We start from the raw sequence: 27,548 nt of genomic DNA on the forward strand, positions 1-27,548 counted from the left end.
GCCGAGTTTGAATTCTAGCATATATCAGGATAGTTGAAGTCACCCATCACAACTACATCTCTCTTTTCTGAGTGTGTAGTCATCTGTTCTAGAAAGGCATCATCCAATTCCTCCATCTGACTGGGGGGTCTGTAGTAGACTCCCACAATCACATCCTTGTTGTTTCCCTCCCCTTTAATTTTTATCCACATGCTCTCCACCTGCCTTCCATGATTGATGTCCTAGATCTCTTCACTGGTGTAAATATCTCTGACATATAAGGCTATTCCTCCTCCTTTCCTGTTTGGCCTATTTCTATTAAAAAGGTTATACCCCTCTATTTCTACATTCCAATCATGAGACTCATCCCACCAGATTTCAGTGATGCCTATTATATCATGCAGTGGACCCTTGTTATATGCTGGGGTTTGGTTCCAAAATCCCCAGTGTATAACAAAATCCGTGTATGCTCAAGTCCCATGAAATATAATGACATAGCAAAATGGTGTTCCTTATAAAAAATGGAAAATCAAGGTTTGATATTTGAAATTTATATTTTTTGGAACCTTTTCAAACTGTGTATGCTTGAATCCATGTATAAAAAATCCGTGTATAAGAAGGGCCAACTGTATTTGCTTTGTTGTACTAGGAGTTCGAGTTCATCTTGCTTATTTCCCATTCTCTGTGCATTAGTGTAGAGACATCGCAGACCAAGGGTCCTCTTTATTTGCTGCCTGTGCAATTTTTTTTGCCGCCCACTGTTGGGTCCTTGCACTATTTGTCTTGTTTCCTCTGTCAGTTTGACTATTTTCTCCAGCCCTTTTGCCTTCCTTAATATTGTCTCCCTCCCCCACGAAACTCAGTTTAAAGCCCTCCTGATCAAATTCTTGAGACTGTTGGCAAAAACATTTCTTCCAACTGGTGTGAGATGCAACCCAACCGTTGCAAGAAGTCCCTCCTTATGGAACCGCAGCCGATGATCGAAGAATCCAAATCTTTTTCGGCGGCACCATCTGCAGAGCCAGTTGTTCACATCCACTATTTTCCTCTCCCTTCCTGGACTGTGCCTTTCGACTGGCAGAACAGACGAGATGACAACTTGTGCATCCATTTCTTTCAGCTTCTTACCAAGAGCCTCGTAATCCCTTCTGATATTCTGAAGTCTGTGTCTTGCAGTATCATTGGTTCCCACATGGACCAAAAGGAAGGGGTAATGGTCAGTAGGCTTGACCAGTCTTGTCAGCCTCTCTGTCACATCACAGATCTTTGCCCCGGGGAGACAACACATCTCTCGAGACATCTTGTCATGTAACAGAAATTTCAGGAAACTTAAAGATCTAGGACTGACAGAGCAAAGAATTGGCAAGAGGACCTAGTAAATTTAAAATCCGTAAGTTTATTTCCAATTGTCGACAAAGGAAAACATTAAACTCAGTGGAATTCAAGTTCCAAAAAGCTGAGATCCCGAACAAGACAAAATGGCTCTTTTTATATTATTGAAGACAAAGAAACTTCTTCAATACACCTGATTGGCTAATTACAATTTAAACATACAGAATTCTTACAATCAGAACAGAAATACATGCATACATTAAAACCGCATCATCACTCCTTACCCCCTCCTTTAGGAATTTAGTAGCTTTCCTCCTAACCTTGCTTCTGAACATCAACAATGTATCCTTATCTTAAATTGTGTATATTATGTCTAATTCTGTTGGTGCCAGCTTCTTACGGGTCATGATGCTCTTTTTACTCCTTTGCTCTAATTTTTTTTCTAAACTCCAAGCCTCTATTTTAAAAACCTATTTTCCTTTAACCAAAGCGACTCCATGTTTCTATGGCTTTTTATTTCAACAAGGAATTTCCACCACAGTCAGGCCTACAAATCACTGCTTCTGTATCCCTCAGCAAGGAGTCCCCCACTACGACCACATGCCTGCACCGAGGCTTAGCAGCGACTGTTCCCTCTGGTGGAACTCTCAGGCTTCCCTGCTCTGTCCCTGAAGTCTGTCCATGCTGTTCTACCTTGTCCTCCTTGATAAGGGAAAGAGCTTCGAATCGATTCTCTAGCTGCAAGCTCCCAGAACAATCCCTTGTTGGCCTACTTCTCTGTGTGACATTCCTCCAGCCGTCTGCCTCCTGTGTATGTGAATTGACCTTCTCCGCCCCAGCAACTTCCTCTGCATGGTACTCATCCAAGATGGTTAGTTCCGTTGTGTCCAGGAAATCCTCTTGCTCCCTAATATGCCGAAGTGCAGCTACTCTGGACTCCAGCTGCTGTACTTTCTCCTCCAAGAGGGCTACCAACTTGTTTATGGTATTTATAATTTATAATTGATTTCCCCCCAAAAGTAAATTATTTACATTTATTTATAGAGTGCTATAAAATTTGCACAGTGCTTTACATACTAAAGTACAAATGAAATAAGGGGGGGGGGAGAATAAAAACCGGCCAAGTGGCATACAATCTAAAACATGAGACAATATATAGCATTATAAATATTTGTCCAATTTTTTGTTCAAAATTAGTTGCTGTTTGCCACAGATGAGAAGCAAACTGTATGGCTGAAGTTAATATCGGATACTTTATTGGCATTGACCATATGCAAATACTTTATAGTGGCTCAGAACAATGGATACAAACTGCAGGAAAAGAGATTCCACCTCAATGTTAGGAGGAACTTCCTGACCGTAAGGGCTGTTCGACAGTGGAACAAACTTCCTCGAAGTGTAGTGGAGTCTCCTTCCTTAGATGTCTTTAAATAGAGGCTGGATGGCCATCTGTCGGGGATGCTTTGATTGTGAATTCCTGCATGGCAGGGGGTTGGACTCGATGACCCTTGTGGTCTCTCTTCCAACTCTATGATTCTGTGATTCTAACATTTGAAAATGGATTTGTGCCTTACAGAAGAGTGCCTGTGAGCTTTTTGGGGGTAATTGTTGCTATTTGTTATAGAAATTGTTTCTTAATCACACTGAACAATTGTGATATCATGACTTTATCTTCTTAACAGTTTATTTCCCAGCAGAGAGGGTCCTGTCCTCCTGTAATCTGGGTTTAGCTCCTCCTATTTGCTCCTGTAGGCAGGGACAATAAACAAAAGACCAGCCCCTATATAGGGAGGAGCTAGCCCCCCTGAGCCTCAGTCTTGTTCCTGCCGATGCTCCTAGCAGGATGTGTCTCTTCGAGCCAGCAAGGTTTTTCCTTTCTCGAAAGCGGTTTGAGAGTTCTCTTGGCCTTCCCTTCTTCTCCTCTCTCCTGCCTTTCCCCCCTTCCTTGGTGGTGGCTATGGCAGAGGACCCCAAGAGCACTGGCTAAGGGTCATCTTTAGCTCAGGCTTCCCTAGCTCAGGGTCTGCCAGCTCAACAGAAGGAGCTGGCTTCAGAGAGAGACCCATTGGGATGTGTTTGCTGTTCCTCTGCACCTTCTTCACTACTGCCACTTCAGTCCTTTTTTTCTCTTCGTTTCTCTTGCTGCCTTGGGAGCATGAAGAAGGACTTAATATGGCAAGGGCTCCCAGGATTGGAGAAAGGTCTTGGCTTTGCCAATGACTCTCCCCCTCCTCCAGAGCTGCCTCCTATCATGGTGGGAGCACAGGAGATTTCTGCAACAGCATTGCAGCACATGGGAGCCGTGGGAACAGATGATGAGGGGTATCCCCTCCATATCTCTGTTTCTCCACATCACCTCTGCCCAGCCTGCTTAAGGCCAGGGATCAGTGAGGAAACTGGCCAGAAGTCATGGAAACTTCCCTTCTCAGCATCTCTGCTCAGCCCATTGTGGCCTGAGTTCAGAGGACAGGCCAGCCAAAAGCCATGGCAAAGGATTTCTCTGCATCACCTGTGCCCAGCCTGTTTAAGGCCAGGGATCAGTGAGGAAACTGGCCAGAAGTTATGGAAACTTCACTTCTCAGCGTCTGCTCAGCCCATTTGCGGCCAGAGTTCAGAGGACAGGCCAGCCAAAAGCCATGGCAAGAGATTTCTCTGCATCACCTCTGCACAGCCTGAAACAGGGCCAAGGTCAGAGAGGCAAGCCAGCCAGAAGACACAGGAGAAGGGTGAGAACCAGGGGCCCTCTCTCTCCAGCCATCAAATAGCCTTTGCCAGATCTAATGTCCTCTCTCAGGGCAGGCATTGCCATGAGGCCTCTGCCAGGGCCATTGCAGGCACTATGCCTAGCATAAGGTTTGGGACTCTGCCAGGAGGGCAGATGGGGGCATAAACCCTTGGTCTCCCCCTTCCTTCCCATCTATGGCACCCAGGACCCCATAGGTGTGGGGGATCCTTTTGCAGACTGGGAAACGCATGGGGGTGTTGCCAGGGCTCCTGCACTTTCCTTTTGAATTCTTATAATGAGATGGTGTGTAAGGCAGAGGACTCCTCCTCCATGTGGTACAGCCGCATGGCTGTAAAGGAAGCTGGACTTGGCCCAGCAGGAACTGAAGCTTCCAACTCTAAAATGGTCCTTTTTGGCTGCCACAGAGCATCCCACAAAAAAGCACAAAATGGCTTCATGTCCTCCCCAGAGAGAGCATGGCCTCTGCCACCCACTTCTAAACAGGGGTTGGAGGGCCATCTATCAGGTATGCTTTGATTGAGAGTTCCTGCAGGGCAGAATGGGGTTGGACTGGATGGCCCTTGGGGTCTCTTCCAACCCAAGAATTCTATGAGAGAGCACATGGATACAAATCCTCCTGTGTTCCCTTCCCAAAAATGACAACAATAAAAAGGGGGAAGCCACTTGTGGATATCATGGGTGGAGAGTTCCCTTCACTCCCAATTGTGTTTGGCTGCCCCAAACTATGGCAGCGGCCCTCTCCTTTCCATCAGAGATTATCCTTGTCAGCACACAGACGTGCCTCAGGTAAATGTAGAGCCATGTCCCACAGCAGCCCCTCTGCCCTTCCCAGCTACTTATGCAAGTTGGAAGGGAGCTGAGGACCAAGCCATTTTCTATAATGCAGCCAGGTTACTATAAAGCCTGCCTGAGATTAAAAGGGCTAAGCTTCTAAACCCCAGCTTGAAGTTGGGGCTGTCTCAAACATAAATAAAACAAAATGCCCTGTGAATATCAGGGCTACACTACAGGCCATATACAGCTATCTACCCATGATTAGCAATGGTCTTCAGTCACTGCTAACCCAGGAGCAGTTTCCTCAGTGCCTGGAAGAAGCTACTGCCCAGGCAGCCTCCCTTGATGGGGCAAATAAAGGAGGGGAGAGCCCCCCCATAGCAACAGGTCTAGGGGCTCCGATTTACAAGAGATACTGGTCATTTTACTACTGTTAGCCCAGGAAGTTTGAGTTGTGCTGTTTCTGCTCACCCACTCTCCTTTTTCCAGGCCAGAGAAGATGCCTGGAAACCAATTCAACAAGGGAAGGGGCTAGCCATAAGCCAACATGATGATTTTTCTTCCTTCCTCATGGGCATCCATCTCTGTCTCCATTAGGGCCACAGCCTTTTTGCCTTAGCTGGAACAGCCTAAGACATAAGATGAGTACATGGTTCTACCTCCTTTATGCAAACTGTTATTCAGCCATAGCACTTCTCATTAAGAGCATAAGCTTTAACAATACAGATTCATTTAAATGCTAATAAACAGGGTAACAAGCAAGGAGAAGGCCTCTGGTCACTCAGCAGACCTCTAATGCTTACATACATTGAGGATCTTTGGTAAAAACATCTCATATTAGTCTTATCTTACACAGGTTCACAGATGTTCCAGTAAAGAACTGCACATTTTGAAATTTTAATTGGAGGTCAGACATTAACATTCCTCTTTCAGAGTGGTAAGTCTTAATTACTACAAATGAAATCACCTTAATATCACCTTCATTGCTATAACCAGTTGACAAGGTGATCAGTGATAGGCTGGAAGCTGCCATAGGTCCAGATTAGATCAGGTTCTATTCTGATTGATCACATAATCCACTGCTTAGGCAAGTTCTCATCAACTGCTTCAGGTTTTCAGTGGCTGACCTGCTACAGTCCATCCAAGATGACATTAAGAAGGGACTTGACCCAACATGGTTATAAGGCAGGTGTCTGCCATCACGTCGCTTCTGCTCCATACGAGAGCAGCTAGAATGGCAGCCATCCTCACATTAAGAGGCTGTTGAGGGGAGTTTTCCAACAGGGCCTGCCCACCAGACATCGTTTTCCATCTTGGGATGTGAACACGGTCTTAAAGGCTCTGACGGTTGGGCCGATCAAGTCCCTTCGGGAGGCCTTCCTCAAACACCTCTCCCTCAAGGTCATCTTTCTCACAGCCATTCCCTCTGCCAGATGGGTGTCAGAGCTGGGGCCCTGTCAGTACATAAAGACTTGTGTATTTTTAGACCTGTCTCAGTGTGCCTTCGTCCAGACCCTACCTTCGTGCCTAGGGTCAACTCAGCCTTTCAGGTGTCACAGGACATTCTCCTGCCTTCATTCTGCCCCGATCCTAAGAAGGACTTGGAAAAGACCTGGCACACATTGGATGTGTGCAGAGCCCTCAAAATCTACATCAAGAGGACTTCAACCTTAAGGTCATCTGAGATGTTCTTTTCCTTTCGCCTGGGCTCTTTGGGGTGCAAGGTACCAGTCTCGACTCTGAGTAGGTGAATCAGGTCTTGTATTCAAAAGAGCTACTGAACTCTTGATCTCACTCCACCCGAGAGGTTGATGGTGCACTCAACCAAGAGTGTATCTACCTCTGCGGCCTTGACCACTAGCGCCTCCCTGTCAGATATTTGCAGGGTGGCCACATGGAAGTCGCCTTCGACCTTCATAAGACATTACAAACTGGACGTGTCTCAGTCCGCAGAGGTGTCATTTGAAAAGAGGTTCCTCCAACAGATTGTGTCGGGGGCCACAGTCTCCTAGCAGCACCTCCCTCCCAGTTCGAGAGGGCTTTTGTAAATCCCAGATTACAGGAGGACAGGACCCTCTCTGCTGGGAAAAGGAACGTTGGGTACTTACCGTGACACGTTCATTTCCTGCAGAGAAGGGTCCTGGCATCCTGCCCACCCGGGTGCTGCCTGCGGCCTCTGACCCTGCCTGCCTGTTGGTGGACCTGCCTTGTTCTTCTTGTTGCTGGATTGGTTTTTCTGAGTTCTTGTTTGTTCTTGGACTAGTTTTTTCTAAGGTGTTCTAGTTAACCCTTAGCTGATGTTACTAAAGTCCAGTTCCTTGATTACCTTACTAGTCGCTTGGCTTGTTATTGACTGAGGCTCAGGGGGGCTAGCTCCTCCCTATATAGGGGCCGGTCTTTTGTTTATTGTCCCTGCCTACAGGAGCAAATAGGAGGAGCTAAACCCAGATTACAGGATGCCAGGACCCTTCTCTGCAGAAAATGAACGTGTCACGGTAAGTACCCAATGTTCCTTTTAATAGTCATACTCTACCCCAGTAAGAGGCAAAATTTATAATTTATTATTAATAAATTGCAGACTAAAAGTTTTATAATACTTCTTTGACATGATCTGCCTTTTTTTTGTACTTATTTTTGAGATCTTCACACTATTTAAACCATTAAAGTCTGTGGTCATATTCCCCCATTTATTACTGGGGCTTAATTTCCTGGACCTTTTGATGTGTGTTTCTTACTGATACTCTATTTCTTTTATCTTCGTGTATATAAAGGGAATGGAAAGCAACTTCTTTTTATAAAAAAAAAATCAGCTGTTATTGCCATGTGGAGGGGGAGAAAAAGAAAACACAAATGACTTTTGCAGGGATTAGATAGTGTGAAAACACACCCAACTAAAGATGGTGGCAGATTTGGGTGTGCAACCCCGGTACCCTGGTGAAATCAAACTCTTTTACCCAAAAAGGCTCTGAAGCTGAATGTAAAGTTCAAAAAGGGGGAAGTTTAATTTAAAGAACAAAAGTAAAGAGTTTTTTCCTCCCCAGCTCTAAATAACTTGAAATAAAAGATACTTTAAAGTTTGACTTTTAGTAATCTTCAGGGTGTCATCTCTTTGGGTTTGATCTTAGTTTGCTCTCCTCACTCAATGGAGCTGGTGCAGGGTCTTTCAGCTCCTGATTTCTTTGACTTATTTGATGTTGGTAACTAATTTGGCTAACTTGTTCCTGGTAACTAAAATGGCTAACGTGTAAGAAATGCCCTTTCCAGCTGTCTGGGCCTGTTTGTCACACAAAGACAGCTCTCTGCAAGCTCACAGCAAAACTACCCAAAACTAAAAACCTCTAGCTAAAACAGAGCATGCTGGGAAGGAGCAAACCAAACCTGGAAAAATGCAGGGGATCCTACAGCTCCTCCCACAACTAATACAATGAACATTTCCTATACTGAAACATACTATGGCCTGAACTAATATGAAAGAAAATATAGGGGGAGATTCAAACAGTCCTGGCTGGACATCACAGATAGCCAATAATGTCCAAGTAGGTTTGAGCCAAATTCTCTCTATTAAGTAGCATGTACTTAATAGAGGAGGAAGCAGTAGAGAACTGGAGTGGAAGGTAGAAGCCCTGTGCTGAACCCCAAAATTTTACCCTCGACTTATCCACGGGTTGAATTTCGGCCCTGTAATCTGCCCTTGATTTATACATGAAATCAATTTATAGTGGAGTATAGTGTCCCTGTTGGTGCTCTTGGACATCTCAGCGGCTTTCGATACCATAGACCATGGTATCCTTCTGGAGCGCCTGGAAGAGGTGGGGATCGGGGGCACTGCGCTCCAGTGGTTCCGATCCTACCTCTCCGGGAGGTTCCAGATGGTGCAGCTGGGAGACGTGTGCTCCGACAAGAGGGCCCTCACATCTGGGGTCCTTCAAGGAGCCATTCTGTCTCCCATGCTTTTTAACATTTACATGAAACCGCTGGGAGAGATCATCCGGAGACATGGGGCGCGGGGTTATCAGTACGCTGATGACACCCAAATAGTCTTTTCTATGTCTCCGACTGATGCAGTGACCGAGGATGGCGTCTCTCCTCTCGTGACCTGTCTGGAGTCGGTAATGGTCTGGATGAGGAAAAACCGACTCAGTCTGAATCCAGAGAAAACGGAGGTGCTCGTGATAGGTTCCCCTGGCCCAGGGAAGGCGGTGGTTCCACCTGTCCTGAACGGGATCACGCTTCCTGTGAAGGACACTGTACGCAGTCTGGGAGTGCTCCTTGACTCGTCGCTCCACCTTACATCTCAGGTGGATGCGACAGTCAGGAGCACCTGTTATCAGCTTCGGCTGATTCGTCAGCTGCATCCCTACCTGGACCAGGGAGACCTTGAAACGGTAGTACATGCCCTGGTAACCTCTAGATTGGATTTCTGCAATGCGCTCTACATGGGGCAACCCTTGTACCAAACCCGGAAGCTACAATTGGTGCAGAATATGGCAGCCAGGCTGGTTACTGGCATACCCAGAGCCAGCCATATAACACCTGTGCTTAAAAGTCTGCACTGGTTGCCTATACGCTTCTGGGCGCAATACAAGGTGTTGGTCATTACCTATAAAGCCCTAAATGGCTTGGGCCCAGGATACCTCAAGGACCGCCTCTCCATACAATCCGCCCCGCACACTCAGAACATCTGGGCAGCAGCTATTGAGGGTCCCGGGGGCAAGGTTAGCCTCCACCTCAAGGAGGACCTTTTCCATCTCAGCCCCAACCCTCTGGAACATGCTGCCCATAGAGCTCCGCTCGGCCACCTCCCTGGCCCAGTTTAAGAAGGAGCTCAAAACCTTCTTATTTTTATCAGCATTCCCGGACGCTGGTGCTGGTTAGCTTCCTCCTCTGGCAGCAGTGGTCGGATGGCCAGAAATTGGTTTTACTGTAATTTTAATGTCTATTGTTGTTATTCTTACTGTTTTTTATTGTATTGTATCGGTACTATGCTGTGCACCGCCCTGATCATGGGAAGGGTGGTATAAAAATAAAAATTTTATTATTTATTTATTATTATTATATCTGGTATATCAAAATCTCATGACTACACCACATTGCTTCTCATTAGTTGCCCCAGACAGTAACATAGGGAGCCATAAGGAAGGTTGTCAAAATCATGCAAGAGATATTTAGGGGAAATGGGCTAGCTGCTAGACTAAATCCAACTGCCAGTTCTAAGTAGAAAAGAACAAATTAATGAATGTGAACTTGGCTAAGCCAACATTTCTGCAAGTTCCACTGATTCAATGGATCCACCCCAACTGGGACTAGCAATTGGATTTAATTCACTATGATAATCTTGATCTTAAAGAATTTACTGACATTTTAAAAAAAAGAACTGGCAGACCTATATCAAACAACTGCATCTGAACAGTGGTAGATTAAGGCCCTTGAGGTCATATGCAACCTGAAAGCTGCATGGTGCCGACTTCCCTATTACACTTGGGGTGGGTCCATTGAATCAGTGGAACTTGCAGAAATGTTAAACGCCATGCTCTGATGCCGTCCTGAACCTGGCACAAAGGGATGGTCTGTTTCACCCCTCAGTTGGCATTTATGCTTTTGGGGAATTCGCTGGGATAACTGAAAGCTGTCCAATGGACTTGTTATTGCTCTCTGATACTCTGGTAGGACAAGAAGATTGCTTTGATTTTAATACTGAAATGAATGCTCAGCTGAGACTTTTCAGCTGTCTTTGAAATGTGGTTAGAGCTCTGAAATGGAAGAACAACTTTGCTGGCTGAAGAGCTGCTGCTGAATTAATCAATGGTTTTATAGAGTTTATTATAGTTATTAAAGTTGTTCTCTAACCAGATAAGGGCACATTCACTTTATTCTTCCTCTTTTGAGTATTCTTATCACTTGCTTGGCTGTGGCAAACATAATTCCAGGTTGTTTTTTGCTTTTGCTACTTTGTATCTCTGCTTAGAGATATTTAGTATTGAGTGAACTTGCCAAAACACAGAACATCACTGGTATGGTGGCTTCAAATTGAGTGCTTCAATCATGGAGCACCTCTGGTGATAACATCAGAGAGACGTCAGTATCGGTAATCCCAGGATGTGGCGTTTGATGTGGCCCAGAGTCTTTGATTATTTCTCAAGATCACCCTTAAAATTAATGCTCTGTAGCTGTACCTTTGGCTCTTATACATCCATTTTCAAACTCCAGGAGAATTATTTTGTTATTTATGTTAAGAACACCTCTGCCCTATCATTAGAGACATGCTAAATCTCAAGGAGGCAACATGGTTCTTCAAGAGAGTGAAAGTCCATCCATATGACAATCTGCAGGCCAATTAGTTGCATGTCCTATACCTTTACATTGAATGGATGTTACATTAACTGTCTTAAACTTTGACCATCTACTTCAGAGACTTCTCTCTGAGCACGCCCCACAAAAAATCCAAATTGTTGTTTTTTCCAGGATTAGAAGCCACTAAATATCAGTGCTCTCACTCAGCCTTGGTTGAGCTAGCTCTTTATTCCTTCTGACCTCTCCATAACTTTGCAGAGTCCTCACCAAGATCTGAGAAGATTGAGCTGGTGTCAATCTAGTGACTCCCTGTTGCATGAGACATTCTCAGTGTCTTACTGAGAATGGTTTCAGATATTTCCATCTTCTGAAGCTGCAGTTTGTCCATAGCTACACAGCCAGAGGTGGTTCCTCTACCTCAGGCTAAATGGTGGTTTTCCTTCCTTTGAGATTTTTTTCAGAGTGATTTATTTATTTTTTTCAGAGTGATTTATGTATGTATGCTTCATCTGTGATTCTGAAAAATATTTCCCCACTAGATTATTGGGTCTCTGCACTATTATGGCCAAGTGCTTAGACACTGGATGACTCTGAATAGAGAGAGTGGAGAATTCCTTACATAACAATTCTTTTCATTAGTCTGGCTCCCATCTTGGAGATTGCCTGGTATAAATGTATTGCCAGGACCTGGATTGAGCCACTCAGTATGGAAGTTGCTGCCTACTTTCTGGTCATTCAGGCCATAGATAGGAAATGAGAGGTGCCCACAAGTGCCTTCATTTTGAATGGTCTGACTTTCATGTAAGAACAGAGAGTGTTTGCTTGGATCACTTTCAACTAATGCATAAATAAGGAAAATCCTCTGCTTTCAATTATGTGTAAGACTGCACCACTCAGCAGCAGAGCAGAATGTACTAGGTCTCAAGTGTCAAAGGAAGGGTCCCCAGATGCAATTTGCTTAGTCTTTGCTTTCACAGAAAAAAGGTTTGGCCACTTCCTTGTGAATCTTTTTATCTATAGACCCAAAGTATTGTATCCGTGATGTTCTTCTGGCCAGAGATAGAATCTTTTCAATTGAACCATGTCTTATGTTTCAGTAGCATGCCTGCTTTTATTTTTCCATTGGTTCACTCGCTGTCTTTGTTTTTGGAGGAAATGCTGTGCCTGCAGTTGAATTTGTCACTTCAGACATCATTGTGCCAGAACATGGTTAAGCTTTCTTAATCAGGCTTTGATGTTTTGCCTCAGTGGGGCCACTCTGCATGAAAAAACATAATTAAATTTTTATTGAGTTTTTACAGTAAAACACATAAAATCTGTAGGACAGTGACAACAACAACAACAATTAACAACAAGGGCCAAAAGTATGTATCTGATGAATAGTTAGGCCATAATATTTTTATAGTTTTTTTGTGGGTTTTTCAGGCTATGTGGCCATGTTCTAGAAGTGCACAATGTGACACTGAATTGGCAAATTCACTACCACAAGATGTGGTAAGGGCCTTCACACACTGATGACTTTAAAGGAAATTAGATACATACATGGAGAATACATCTTTCTATGGCAGGCAGTCATTTTGGCTATATGTGGCTTCCAGTGTCAAAGGCAGATTGTCATGTTGGCTTTATGTGGCTTCCGGTATCAAAGCACTATGCTTCTGCATACCAGCGGCTGCAAGACAACAACAGGAGAGGATTATTTCCTCCTTTTACACTTCCCATAAACATCTGATTAATCACTGTGGGAAATTGGGAGCTGCACACGCTAAGTCTTTGTTCTGACCCAGCAGAGCTCCTGTTAGGACGACAACTACTTTTTGAAATCTGTTGCCACATCACTCCTTCCAACCTTTATTCCATGCTTACCATTCTTCCCTCCTCCTTTTTTAATTCATTATCTTCTGCATTCTTATTAATCCTATTTTTGAATATTCTGATACTTTGGACGTTGGCTGTTGCCTTTTAATATTTCTTTTTGGTATTCTCTGGTCTTTTCTTTTCTACTACTTCACTCCCTGCACCTTTCTATTTTGATTATCACGTTTCTTACTCATTATAACTCTCCTTCACTCATACAGTATTTCTGATTATCTTCTTGGGGGAAATTTGAGAACTATTTCTTTACTGTTATAATTCTGTATCCCAGTACTTTGTTGAATGTCATGTGACCTGGGAATTTTCTCTTCTGACAATATCATGTGTTTAATTTTGGATGGTTTTTGTAGTAAAACATCTTTAAAAGGTTTACCAGTACCTCCTTCTGTGCAGTACTAACAAGCATTAGCTATGGTGCTATTATTGTTGAGTATGTGAAATCCCCCATCGGTGTCACCCTCCACTACTACTGCTGCCCATTAACTGTTTGGTACATTTAGTCTGGCTGCTTAGCAAAAGCCTATCTGACATAGGAGATCCTATCTGCGGCACACTACCAAAAAAAGGGACACCAAGGTTTTCAGTAACCATAGGACCATTGCATTAAATTACCATGCAAGCAATATGATGCTCAAAATTCTACAACAAACATTTTTTTTTTACCATACATGAAGTAAGCAATGCTAGATCTCCAAGCTGGATTCAGGAAAAGAAGAGGCATTAAAGGTCACATTACAAACGTACATTGGCTAATGGAGCGCTCCAACAAATTAAAAAGAAACCATTAGCCTGAGCTTTATAGATTATAGCAAAGCCTTTGATTCCATAGATCATGAAAAGCTATGGATCACTCTTAAAGAAATGAGTGTGCCACAACATCTGGTTGTCCTGATGTGTAATAAGTAGTTAGGATAAGAGTCTACCATCAGGACAGAAGATCGCTTTCAATATGGCATCAGGCCTGTTTATGGGACAGAGAGAGATTTGGTTGCCTTGGTAGATGACCTACACCAGAAACTGGGCTGTGGGAGTTTGTCTCTATTAGTTCAGCCACTCTGTGGCTTTTAGTACCATTGACCATGCTGTCCTTCCCATCTGATTCCAAGGAAGCTCTCGGTACAGAACCAAAATGTGTTGTCAGTACTAAATGAGGGCAAACAAATAGAAACCTAATCCAAACAAGACAGCTGTGTTCTTGGCCAGTTGAAAGGCAGATCAAGGAATAGGAACTTTGCCTGTGCTAGATGGAGTTACATGCCTGAAATATTGGGCTCACAGCTTGGCTGTTCTCCTGGAGTCTGTATAGGGCTGCCTTTGGAAACTATTTGGAAGCTTCAGTGAGTCCAAAATGCTGCAGCCAGAGTGCTGACCAGGACAGCTATAGTGAATATATAATTCTCTTGTTAAAACAGCTTAACTGGCTCACCTGGTTCGTTTCCAAAGTTCTGGTTATTACCTATAAAGCCCTTTACAGCTTAGGTTCAGACTATCTGAAAGACCATATCTCTCCTTACAAACCTGCCAGAACCTTTTAAGATTTACCGGGAACACTTTCTCTCGGTCACACCATCATCATAGGCTCAAGAGAGAGCCTCCTCAGTGGCTGCTTCAACTCTCTAGAACTCCCTTCTGGGGAGGGGGCTAGGCTTGCCCCTGACAGGCAAAGATGGTTTTGTTTAAGCAGGCTTTTAATGGGTAAGCAGGGAAGATTCTAATTTAGATGGGTTTTTCATTTATTTTAAACTTTTGTATGGCTTTTAAATGATTTTATATTGGTTAATTTGGGTTTTTTAATTGTTTTCAAAAGATTCAGTGTTAAGATTTTTTACTGATTCTCTTTGGAACCACCTTGGGTCCCAGTCTGGAAGGAAAGCAGCATATACATGAAACAAACATCTCTCCTTTAATCCACCAAATCAGAGAAACGTGTTATCAGTACCAATCAACTGATTCAGTATAAAAGCCCCAAACTTTCACATAAAAGTATTCTCTCCAGTTTTCAAATCTGGATTACCCTTTAAGATCAATATTGCAAAAGTTTTAGATCATTCGTGTATTCTCTTCAGGGATTATTGCTATATTAACAACATTAACTCCATAATAGGAATGAACAACGAGTATTAATGCTTTTATGCTTAATCCTTTCTACATAATGAAAAGGGTATCTGCTTATTGTAATCATAGTTCTCCTTGAGCCATTCACCTTCATTGCCTCCCCACCTTTTCAATATTCAAGTAAAGCTTTGCCAGTGTTCACATGTCTGGGTTTTGTTCAGTGAAGTATATGGTCTGAAGAAGATTGTATTGGAAATATTTCAATTGCAATAAATAGAGGTTTGATTCATGTTTTACTTGCTTTTCATTAAAAAGAACTAAATAAGTATAATGTTAATTTTATGTACTTTATGCATACCTAAAATTATTCTAGTAGTCAAGAGTAACTGAACTGTAATAGTGAATTAGAGGAAAAAACAATTAATATTCACATTCAAGGACTGACCTGGGGATTATATTTATTAGAATACAGTGGACCCTTGTTATACGCTGGGGTTTGACTCCAAGATCCTCCTTGGATAACAAAATCTGGGGATGCTCAAGTCCCATGAAATATAATGACATAGCAAAATGGTGTCCCTTATAAAAAATGGAAAATCAAGGTTTCATATTCGAAATTTATACTTTTTTGGAAGATTTTCAAATTGTGAATGCTTACATCCGTGTATAAAAAATCCGTGTATAAGAAAGACCGACTGTACTTTCTTAAAATATTTAAATGAAATCTCAATATCATTTCTGTAATATTTTGTTTTAAGAAAGGAAAATAGTGAATTCTGTCATATACTAATGTCTAAAGAGTTTTTTGTCCCTATATATATTTTTGGGAGGCTGGTCACTAGAAGTTAAACATAGTCCGCCCTCATATCTGCATACTTGCCATCTATGGATTCAAGCATCCGTGGATGGCAAGCCCATGGTGAGGCAGTGGAGGAGGAGGAGAAAGAGGCAGAATGAGGAGGAGGAAGTGGAGATGGAAGAGGTAGGAGGAGGAGGAAGTGGAGGAGGAGGAGGAACAGGCAAGAGGAAGAAGCGGTGGGAGGAAGAGGAGGATGAACCAGGAGGAGGAGGAAGAAGAAGAAGTGGGAAGAAGAACCAGAAGGAGGAAGAAGAAGAATAGGTGGGAGGAGGATGAAGAAGACCCGGGAAGAAGAGGAGAAGGAGAAGGAGGAGGCAGCAAGAAATGGAAGCGGCAGTGACGGCCACTGCCACCCACCCACCTCCCCTGCCGACCTGATGAGAGCCGGGAGGGAGGGATGAAGGAAGGACAAGCGGACGGATGAGTCCCAATGTTGCCAATGGTGGTGTAGCTGTGTGTCCACCTCCACTGAGGACAATGCAGACTTGAGCATCCACGGATATTGGTATCTGTGGGCGGGTCTGGAACGGATTCCCCATGAGTATCGAGGGCCACCTGTATAAGATGGATTTAAATTTGAATGTTATTGTATCCATTTTGTTAATGATAAAGCATTCATGACCACCCTACCTCACTGACCTTGCTTTTGTTCTGTTGTCTTTGTATTGTCTCTTATGGCGTGTGTGTGCTTCAAGCAGCCTGTTAATTTATGGCAACCCCATTAATTTCATAGGGTTTTCTTAGTCAAGGAATATTCGCAGGTGGTTTTGAAAGATCCATCTCTGAAGTATAGCCTGTACATTGGTGGTTTCCCATTCAAGTACTAGAATCATAGAATTGTAGAGTTGGAAGAGACCACAAGGGCCATCCAGTACAACCCCCTGCCATGCAGGAAATCCAAATCAAAGCATCCCCGATAGATGGCCATCCAGCCTCTGCTTAAAGACCTCCAAAGAAGGAGACTCCACTACACTCTGAGGGAGTGTGTTCCACTGTTGAACAGCCCTTACTGTCAAGAAGTTCCTCCTAATGTTGAGGTGGAATCTCTTTTCCTGCAGCTTGGATCCATTGTTCATGGTCCTGTTCTCTGGAGCAGCAAAAAGCAAGCTTGTTCCCTCCTCAATGTGACATCCCTTCAAATATTTAAACAGGGCTAAACATCCCCAGCTCCCTAAGTCGTTCCTCATAGGGCATGGTTTCCAGATCCTTCACCATTTTAGTCGCCCTCCTTTGGACACGCTCCGGTTTCTCAATGTCCTTTTTGAATTGTGATGCCCACAACTGGACACAATATTCCAGGTGGGGCCTGACCAAAGCAGAATACAGTGGCACTATTACTTCTCTTGATCTAGACACTATACTTTTATTGATGCAGCCTAAAATTGCATTGGTCTTTTTAGCTGCCGCATCACACTGTTCACTCATGTTCAACTTGTGGTCTACTTGGACTCCAAGATCCCTTTCACATGTAGTCTCGTTCAGCCAGGTGTCCCCCATCCTATATCAGTGCATTTTATTTTTCTGCCCTAAGTGCAGTACCTTACATTTCTCTGTGTTGAATTTCATTTTCTTAGCTTTGGCCCAGCTTTCAAGTCTATTCAGGTCATTTTGAATTTTGATCCTGTCCTCTGGAGTATTACTAACTAGGGCTGACCTTGCTTAGCTCTCTACCCACCGTTATTTTATTATTGTACTATTGTTTTTAGATTTTATCATCTGTAATTTTAATGGATAGAATTGTTTAATCCTTTTTTAAGGGGGGGGTGGAATTGTATATATTGTATTTTAAAAGGTTGTACGCCGCTTTGGTTGTAGTAACAAAAAGCGGGATATAAATTAAAGTTTTATTTATTTATTATTATTTTATTTATTATAGCTTCCATGATCAGACAGGATCTGGAGTCTTTAGGGTATTTAGGAAACTTTTCCAAGTACAGTACCAGTTTTGTTTTGTTTTTTAGTTACGGTGTCTCCTGTCGCCTTCATTTTCTCAGGTGGCTCCCTGTCACTGGAATGCCCTTAGAATTTAGAGTTTATATTTAAACTCTAGCTTACCCTAACTCATGCTCTTCAACTGTATTTTCCTTTCTCTTCCTCTGTAAAATTTCTTGTAATTGTATTGTATATGACTAGCTCTCTGTTTAATTGTGTAATACTGTTAGACATTTTAAAAAGAAAAGGCTAAGTCTTAATAGTTTGTGTTTTGCATTCTTTTTTGTGGTAATAATTCAGATACGTTTTTATCTGCATTTATTTATTTGCTTACAGTTTTCACAGTAGCAGGATGCTTCCATCTTTGGAATACATGTTTAAAATGAATTCAGGCAAATTAGATTCTATCACTTGGAGATTCTTGGGGCTTTTTGTTTTTTGCAAGCTTCTCCATCATTTATGGAAGAACGAAGCTTAAAATTACCCATCTTATGTTGCACCAAGTAGTAAATGCCTGTTGGAGATGATAAGAGCTTATCATCTTAGCTCCATAAGGTGGTTAGTCTTTAACTTCAAAGCATATGTCAGTGGGAGTTATGAGAGTTTTTGGCAATGACCAGAGAGGTTAGAGGATTATGGAGACTTACTAAAATGTGTTAAATGTTGAGGGTAAGGGGTTTGTAGAATTGACTAAACAATTTATGCCAGAAAGGGAAGTTCCTGTTGTGAATCATCTGTGGCCTGAGGACAAAAAACTTCTCATGTAAATGATTTACCTCCTACTCTCTAGTATTTTTCAAATTTACCCTTTAATTGTTTGACCTTAATTAAAGCTGGGTGGTTGTGCAGCCCAGCTATGTGGTCCCCAAAGCTGTTTTTGAAGATCTAATCTTTTCCCAATCTCAATGAAAAAGGGTGAACAGCTTTCTTAGGCTGCATCCTCACAACAGAAATAATTCAGGTTGACACCACTTTAAATGCCATGACTCAATGCTGTGAAATAGTAGGATTTTGTAATTTTGTGAGATAAAGTATTTGTACCAGAGCACTCTGGTGGCACAACAAACACAAATCCTGGAATTCCATAGCATTGAGCGATGACAGTTAAAGTGGATTATTCTTTAATAATCAATCTGGATTATTTTTGCAGTGTGAATGCAGCCCCAGAGATTGCAGGGGGTTTTCAGGCTTTTGAAGAGTAACTTTTTAGCAATCCATACCTTTCCTAGAAAGCCCCAAGGTTAAAAAATGAGTTCTCAGACCTGCCAAAATATCTTAGGCACACTCAACAGGTACTGTAGCACTTTTTGACTTACTGTATATTCTTATGCATAAGTCTAGAAATTTTAATCAAACATTCACCCAAAAACTGTGTTGACTTATCCCTGAGCCAATGTAAGTACTGTACTTCAATTCTTATTGGAAAAGGGCCCATCCCCTTCTGTGAGTAAAGTGGCAAAAGGCAAGAGTTTAGTCAGTCCCGCTTGCACCTAAAAGAAATACCAACCCACCCACCCCCCGCTCTACTTTCTCTGTTTCTGACCTTGCTGTGAATGCCTGGGCAAAAAAATATCTGGGTGGCAACTCTTTGACCCTTCCCCTCAAAAGAGTGCTGAGAAAATTCAGGCTCTAAAGGATTTGAATAAGACATTTGTGTATGTTGCTCAGCTTTTCTGAGTTAAAATTGGGCAAAGTTAGCACATTAAAGTTAAAGGATATATAACCGCTGCTAACATAGGCCCCATAGAGATAGGCCAAAATAAAGCTGCTTCGGGTCACTTTGGAGGTATGCTGTTTAAATGATGCATGTGTTCGAAGAGTCCAGAAGCTTCTCTGAAGCTGCGCTCCAGTCCTTAGGACTAAAGTACTATTGGGAGGGCATTTTGCAAAGAACACCCACCTAACCCTCTCCCCAATGAACCAACCTGTGGCTGCAGCTGCTGCTCTGGCTCCGTTTCTCCCTGGCTTTGCCCTCCTTCTGCTGCCTCCTCCTCCTCCTTTCCCTGCTCTTGGGAGGAGGAGGGCGGAGGGCGAGGTGGAGCCTGCTGCAGGCCCACTGCAGCCCCTGGAGCCCTGTTGGAGTGCTCTAGGGGCTGCAAGGGGCCTGCTACATGGGCGCCGCCATTTTGTTTTTCAAAATGGCGACGAAATCTCGTGTGACCTTTGCCATCCTGAGGTCTCGCGAGATTTTGGCCGCCATTTTGAAAAACAAAATGGCGCCCGGAGCGGCAAAAAAACGGGGGAAATCGGCGGCAATCGGCGGCAGGAGTGCTCAGGGGCCGTTTGGAAGGCCTTGGCAGGCCGGATCCAGCCCGCGGGCCGCAGGTTGCCTACCCCTGATATACATAATGGATCTTGGAGATGGGGCCCAAATCTAAACATGACATTCATTTGTTTCGTATAAACCATATACACATAGCCTGAAGGTCATTTTATAATTTTATGCATAAAATAAAATTTGTGTGCACTGAATCATCAGAAAACAAAGGTGTCACTATCCCAGCCACTCATGTGGATAATTTTAGCTTTTGGAGCATTTGGGATTTTGAAATTCTGGATAAGGGATACTCAGTCTGCAATCCTTTTGATATGCTTTTGCTACATCTCTCCTCACTATACATGCCAAGAGATTTGTTGTTTCATTTTTATTTCTGTCCATTCTTGTTCGTTTTAGCTCATTCACCACAAATATTGCAATATTTATATGTTAATTTTTTTTCTTTTACTATGTCTAGCCTTTGCTGCTTCATGCTTCTCACATTCCATGTCCCTACAATATGTGTTGTTTAGCTTTGGATTTCTTTTTTACCTCTGAACATGTCAACAGCTGAACAGCCTTTCAGCTTCAGTCTAGTTGTGTTGCTAGCTACAGTGCTACTTGGCAGTGTTGCCAACAAGCCTCAAAGATATTCCCTGGAATGTTTTACCAAAAATCCCAGAATTCCCCAGTATTTGTTAATATTATTCAGTCAAAATCCCCGGAAAGAAATTAATTAAATTCCCTGGATTCCGGGCAATTCCCCAGAAATTGGCAACACTACTTGTAGTTGTCCTCTATTCTACTTCAGTAGATTGCTGAGTGCCATCCTATTTTCTGACATCGTCTCTTCTTTCATTTTGGATTGTCTCATCAAAGGGTTTTCGTGGTAAAAGATGTTCAAAAGGAGGTTTATTATGTTTCCTTTTGCACAGTACGTACTAACAAGCATTAGCTACACTGCTGTTGTCTCTGAGAGATTGTCCACCAGTGTCATTCTCCTCTACTGCTGCCACCCAATATCTGTTGGCACATGTAGTCTGCTTCTTCAGCAAAAGTCGGTGACCTTACCAGCAGCACTGTTGCCATCAACACAGCTTGTTACCTCACAGGAGCACACGGTTCCACCTCCATGGAAAGGCAGTGCAGAAAAGGTGGCACATCAGTGGGGGAGACAAATTGAGGTGTTCTAAAAGATAAAATACTCCAATGATGGCTGAGAATCAAAATTTTAATCTCTTTATTTTAGTTTGATAATTTGCAAGACATTCTACATTGATTTACATAGGTATAGACCACACTCTCTAGCTGTGAGTTTTTAATAGACTAGTTTTTTTCCCTTCTTCCTTGCAATCATTTACACACTCTCAGCACGTCTGCTTTTACTCATAACAGGTAGCAGAATATAGGTTTGAGATCATGTTGTTGTTGTGTGCCTTGGAGTCATTTTGAAGTTATGATGACCCTAAAGTGAACCTGTCATAGAGTTTTCTTGGCAAGATTTATTCAGACAAGGGTTGCCTTTGCCTTTTTCTGGGGCTGAGTATGTGTAATCTGCCCAAGATCACCCAGAGGGTTTCCATGGCCCAGTGGAGATTTGAACCCTGGTCTCCCACTGTCCTAGTCCAGCACGCAACCTTCTACACCATACTGGGTCTACCGATTGGTTACATTAGATCAGAGCAAATATATTAATATTTGTTTGAGTATGAGCTGACATGATATAATAAGTGGTAGACTAGGATTTAATGAGACCAAGATTTGAGTGATTGTTTTGCCATGAAAACCCATGTTAGTCTGGATCAGTATCCAAAAGGATCGTCTAGCACATTTTGAGAGTGATTGAGGGAAAGACGTTGATATCATAAGCTTTCAAAGACTATGGTGCTATACAGATTGCCCCTTGGGGTGGCATGTAGCCGCCCCCTTTCTGGCCGGATTGGGGCCATGGCAACGTCATGCTATGGCCCCGATCCAACCTCTGGAGCATGCAAAAAGGAGCCGCAAAAAGCAGCTCCTTTTTGCGCCCTCCAAAGGGTGCCATAGCTGCGGTGGCCAGCTCTATGGCACCCCTTCGGCTTTCATTTGGATACAGTGCTGGAGGTGCTTCACAATGGCATGATGCATCTGGACTGGCGCACACCAAAATGGCACCATGGGGCAGAGTTAAAGCAAGTGTCATCAGGACTCTGCGCCCTGACTTTGCCCACAGGGTGGAGTTTTCTGCCGATCTGATTGGGGCCTGAGTCTTTTTTATCAGATGCCTTAGAAACTCAGTAAGTGACTTTGGATAAGTCATACTCTCTTTAACATTAGAGCCTTTCTCAACATTTTTTTTAACTTGGAGGGACCCTAAAAATAATTTTCAAGACTCAAGGAACCTGTGCATAAAAATTATCTAGAGCTCGGTGGCGGGGGAGGGGATCAATCACAATCTCTTGCAAAATCCCTAGGTGCTAGGGGTTCCAGGGAGGCCTGGCTAAGAAACCCTGCCTTGGAGGAAGACAAAGTTTCATTGTCTACCATCTAGAGCAGTGCTCTCCAAACTGTGCCCTTGAGACTGGATGATATTTAGTATTAAAAATCTAATATAGCTTTTAAGAAAAACTAATAGGAAGGCATGTCTCATTGGTTCATTAGAATTTTAGAAAATGTGCAGAAGACAAGCTTTTATCAAGCAACTGGAGCAATTTCCTTATGAAGAACGATTAAAACAGTTGGGGATATGTCACTTAAAAAAAGATAAGAAGAGATATGATACAGATGTATACAGTTACCCATCAAGTGGAGAAAGTGGGTATGGAAGAGTTTTTGTCTCTTTTTCGAAATAATAGAACCTGCAGCCATTCACTGAAGCTGAATAGTGGGCAATTTAGGACATTTGAAAGGAAGTAATTTTTTACTTAACAGCCACCATGGTATAGTGGTTTTTGAGTGTTGGACTAGGACTCTGTAGACCAGTATTTGATTTGTCACTCAGCCATGGAAACCTACTAGGTGACCTTTGGCGACTCATACATTCTCAGCTCCAGAAAACCCTATGATAGGATCAACTTAGGGTTGTGATAAGTCATAAACAACTTGATGGCACACCACCATAACAAATTTCTTTTCACAGTGCAAAATTCAACTGAAATTCACTCCAAGATGTAATAATAGCTGCCAAATTGGTTGGCCTTAAATGAGAATTAGATATGTTCGCAGATGATACAGCCATCGGTGGCTACTAGTTGTGTATTACTTCGAGTATCTGACAGTATAGCTCAATACAATTGTTCCTCCACATTTGCAGCTTTGACTTTTGCCGATTTGATTATTTGTGGTTTTGATTAACATATTCACTCTAGGAATCTCTAGATCTTCCAACACAACTCTACCAGAAGTTGATCAGAGTTGTGCTGGAGATCCTAGAAGTTCCTAGAGAAATTACTTCTCTAGGCATTTGTATTCCTCCAGCATGATTCTCTGATAAGCTTCTGGCAGATGTTGACCATAGAGTTGCACTGGAGGACCTAGAGATTCCTAGAGGTTTCTCTTGGATAAAAATAATAGTGTTTTTACTTGCGGTTTTTTTCACAATCACAGGGGCCCTTCTCCCCTAATTTCAGTGAATGTGGAGGGGCCACTGTATATTGTTTGGTCAGCAGTGTGAGACAAAAGTTGGTGTTGTGTTCTTGTCCTGTTGTGGGATTTTCATAGCTAATTAGTGAACCAATTGATGGATTAGATAGACTTTTTGGTTCAATCTAGGATGGCTCTTTTTTATTTTTTTGGAAGCGTAAATCGTATTTCAATATCATACGAAACAGTGGACAATTCCTAGACAGATGTATTTTTAAATTCAGTATTTAAATGGCTGTAAAACAGCTCTTTAATCCATTTTTTCTGTTTGGATGATTCAGTGAAAATGAAGCTTCTATAGAAGATCTATTCCAGATTTCACAGCAATTGGTTGTCATTTTGACGATAGAAGCATTTGACATGCCATAACTATGGATCCAGAGCCAGTGTGGTGTAGCAATATGAACATTGGGCTATGACTCTGGAGATCATATTCTGAATCCCCGTTTGGCTGTGGAAACTTATTGTATCACCTTGGGCAAATCACATTCTCTCAGCTTCAGAGGGGAAAGCAAAGGTAACTCCCCTCTGAACAGATCTTTCTAACAATCCTCCATGATGGTTTGCCTTGTATATGTGTAATTAATAATAATTAATAATTTGTTTTATTTATATACTGCTATTTCAAAGATCATAGCGGTGAACAGCAAGTAAGCTAATTACCAAGTAAGCTAATTTGCCCCCAACAGTCTGGGTACTCATTTTAGCGACCTCGGAAGGATGCAAGCCTGAGTTGAGCTTGGGCCCTTTTGCTGGTCTTGAACTCACAACCTTGTGGTTTTGAGTGAATGGCTGCAGTACAGGCATTTAACCACTGCGCCACCAGGGCTCCATACGTACGTGCCTTCAAGTTGCTTGTCAACTCATGGCAACCCTGTGAATTTTCATAGGGTTTCTTAGGCAAAGAATACTCAGAGGTGGTTTTGCCAGTTTCTTCCTCTGAAATGTAGCCTATAGCATCTGGTATTCATTGGCAGTCTTCCATCCAAGTACTACCCAGGGCTGCTCCTACTTAGCTTCCCAAATTAGACAGGATTTGGTGCCTTTAGGTTATTTAGGCAAGGTTCACCTTAGGGTTGCCATAAGTCAGAAATGACTTGAAAGCACACTTGAACAACAAAACTATGGATCCATGTTCTAAGATTTATTCTAAACTAAACTAAAACAAAGTCGCAGTATGAAAACAAAAAGAATCTAGTGCCCTCATCTATTAATTTCATGCTTCAACATCTTCAACATCCTTCCTATTTGCTTTTAGTTATGAGCTTACACTCTTGAAAATGTACCATGTAGTGGTGATATGACCTTGGATGTGTGCATTTGTTGAACTACAAATGGCAATCTCTTGGTTAAAACTAGCAGTAAAAAGGGGTGAGAAATTGTGTTAGGGAAAGGGCCATATAGGACAGCATGTATTGTGCTCCATCAATGCTGACCTCCAATGCTTGCCTTCGCAGATGGAACATGAGGATTTTGTAATGGAAGGGCATGGCAAGACTCCACCTCCTGGTGAAGAAAACAAACAGTGAGTCATGTTTATTTAAAAAGGGCCTTAATAGAATAAAATGATATAAAGTACACATACGTTAAGGGGACTGAACCACTGCTTTCTTTTAACAGCATTTACCATTGTAATAGTAAATCTTAAATTGGCAAAATATGGTATAATCCTAAATGCACTTACTAGGAAATATGCCCCATTGAACACAAAAGACTTTAGTTCTGAATGAGTGTGAATAGAACAGGAGTGTACGTGTGCTATCTATACAACAGGCTTCTTACATTGGCCTAAATCTAATTGCTAGAGTGGACCTACTGGCTCATTGCTGAAAAATAAGTCAAGACATATATTTAAATTGCATTGATTCAATGAATCTTTTCTAGTTAGGACAACACCTGGATTAGACTATTGAAAATGAGAGGATAAATAATAATTTTGCAGGATATAATCTGGAAATGTGCTATGTTACCAGTGATAACAGAACTTTCCATCACGTTAGAGGATATGCAAAATAGGGCTTGCCTGCTACTGTACGCAGCTTATGTTTCAAACTTGCACAAATGTATAGTTTTTTAATTTATTTTAGTTATTTAGAATATTTAAATCCTGCTTTTCAGGCTCTCAGAGCAGTTTTCTATTTGTTAGTTTGATAGTTCCCTGCCCTCAGGCTTACAGTCTAAAAAGGAGAAGGGAATAGCAGTGGTGAAGGGGAATGTACTTGAATGAGTATTATTGATTTCAGTAATAGCTGCAGTTTAACTCTAATTAGTAGATGTACATATTTTGCTGATAACCTTACTTTGTATGAGCCTGAGTTTATATTTATTGCACAGAGACTTTTAAGATAGGCAATCCAGTATGGTTATAGTAAATGACTTATCAGTGTAGTCAGACTTGACTCTTCCGAAAGCATTTCTGTTAAAAGGTTCTGTGATAAAAGAAAATGTTTGCAGAAAACTTGGAAGTAATGGCATAAAGTGGTGCCTTAGAGCTGATTTTTGAAATATATAGCAAGATTTAGATTGAGTTAGACAGCTACATAGGGCATGGGCCATTTTCTGCCCATGTGGCCACACTGGTACATCCTGGAAGTAACATCATGGAAGGATGTTACATGCATCCTAAGAGTCCAGAAGCCACGCCTAAGGAATGGAGCACAGCTTTGGCGCAGCTTCTGGCCTCTTAAGATGCATGTGTCATTTAAATAGCATACCTCCAAATTGGCCTGAAGCAGCTTTATTTTGGCCTGTCTGTTCAGGCCCTATGTCTTCTTTTTAATCCTTGGTTTATATTTCTTTTACTCTCTGTAGTAACCCTTCCTAGCTCTCATCTTGTTCTCTCCTCTCTGTTCTTCCAGGTACTTGCTTCTATTATATTTGAGTTTTTCTCCTTTAGTTCATTTACTTCACACATAATCTTAGTTCACTTAGACATACATCTTCAGATTCTTCTTTTCTCCTGTATCCTTCACTTTGCAATTTACTCTTACCAGCTGCATACAGTTATTTGTTATACTATATGTTTCAACTTTTGTTGTAGTAGCTATATGGTTTTGTTTTGTTTTGTTTTGCTTTTTGGTATTCTGTTGCTGATACTTCCCGCCATGGTATGTTAATATTCCATTGCATTGCAAATTCTTGGAAAAGTGCAGGTTGCACATAAAACTTATTGTTTTCATTTAATTTATATCCTCCGTTTCTGCTAAGATTAAGTCTGAACGTGATGTACAGCATGATTGGAAATGGAATACAACTAAAAGTGCAATAATATCATATTAAAATGCAGTTAATACAATTAAACATCATACTAAAACAACAACCAGGTTAAAAACATTTTAAAAGAACATCAACAGAAAAAGTAGCCTTGTTAAAAACTTCTTCAGCAATAAGTCAGTGATCAAAATTATGAGCGAAAAAGACTCTTTTTTTGCATCTGGGAAGGAGAATGGCAAGAGGTCCATTCTCAGGCTAGCTGAAGGAGCAATCCACAACTAGCAGGTTATTCTCTCATGCCAGCATATTGAGGCAGACCTCCTAACCTTCCAAAACCATTTAGTCCATTTACTTTTGCCTCTCCTTCAATTTTTAACTTCCTACCTTGCCACCAGTCAGTTTCCTGCTCTCTTCATTTTCACTAAAATCTTTCCAAAATTTTCTAAAGCTTCTTTTGGAAGAAAAATGTTCACTATGAGCATAAATTTATTAAAGAAAAAGCAAAAAATGCAGGAAATTGATAGTGAGAGAGAGGTGTCCCACTATCCTACAGTAGTAGTAAGTTAGAGGGCCATGATGCAGCTCAGCTGTGGAGCATGGAAAGACCCAAGGAG

The 27,548-nt window shown here is 42.1% G+C and overlaps 1 protein-coding gene across 10 annotated transcripts in view; it reads left to right on the top strand.

Annotated features, from left to right (window-relative positions):
- TNRC6B (trinucleotide repeat containing adaptor 6B) overlaps positions 1–27,548 on the top strand; it is a 154,280-nt gene that overhangs the window by 16,021 nt on the left and 110,711 nt on the right. For 5 of the 10 annotated variants that reach the window (XM_089523662.1, XM_089523663.1, XM_089523670.1 and 2 more), the window contains one exon: positions 25,179–25,246. The exons of the other annotated variants lie outside the window; for them this stretch is intronic. In XM_089523662.1, coding sequence (XP_089379788.1) covers positions 25,179–25,246 — 68 coding nt within the window. Of the gene's footprint in view, positions 1–25,178; positions 25,247–27,548 lie in introns of those variants that run through there. 10 annotated transcript variants of the gene reach the window in all.

Source organism: Sceloporus occidentalis, unplaced genomic scaffold (genome assembly GCF_023333645.1).
Source record: "Sceloporus occidentalis isolate IW3139 unplaced genomic scaffold, rSceOcc1.0.p SCAF_5, whole genome shotgun sequence".
In the NCBI taxonomy this organism is placed as follows: Eukaryota; Metazoa; Chordata; class Lepidosauria; order Squamata; family Phrynosomatidae; genus Sceloporus; species Sceloporus occidentalis.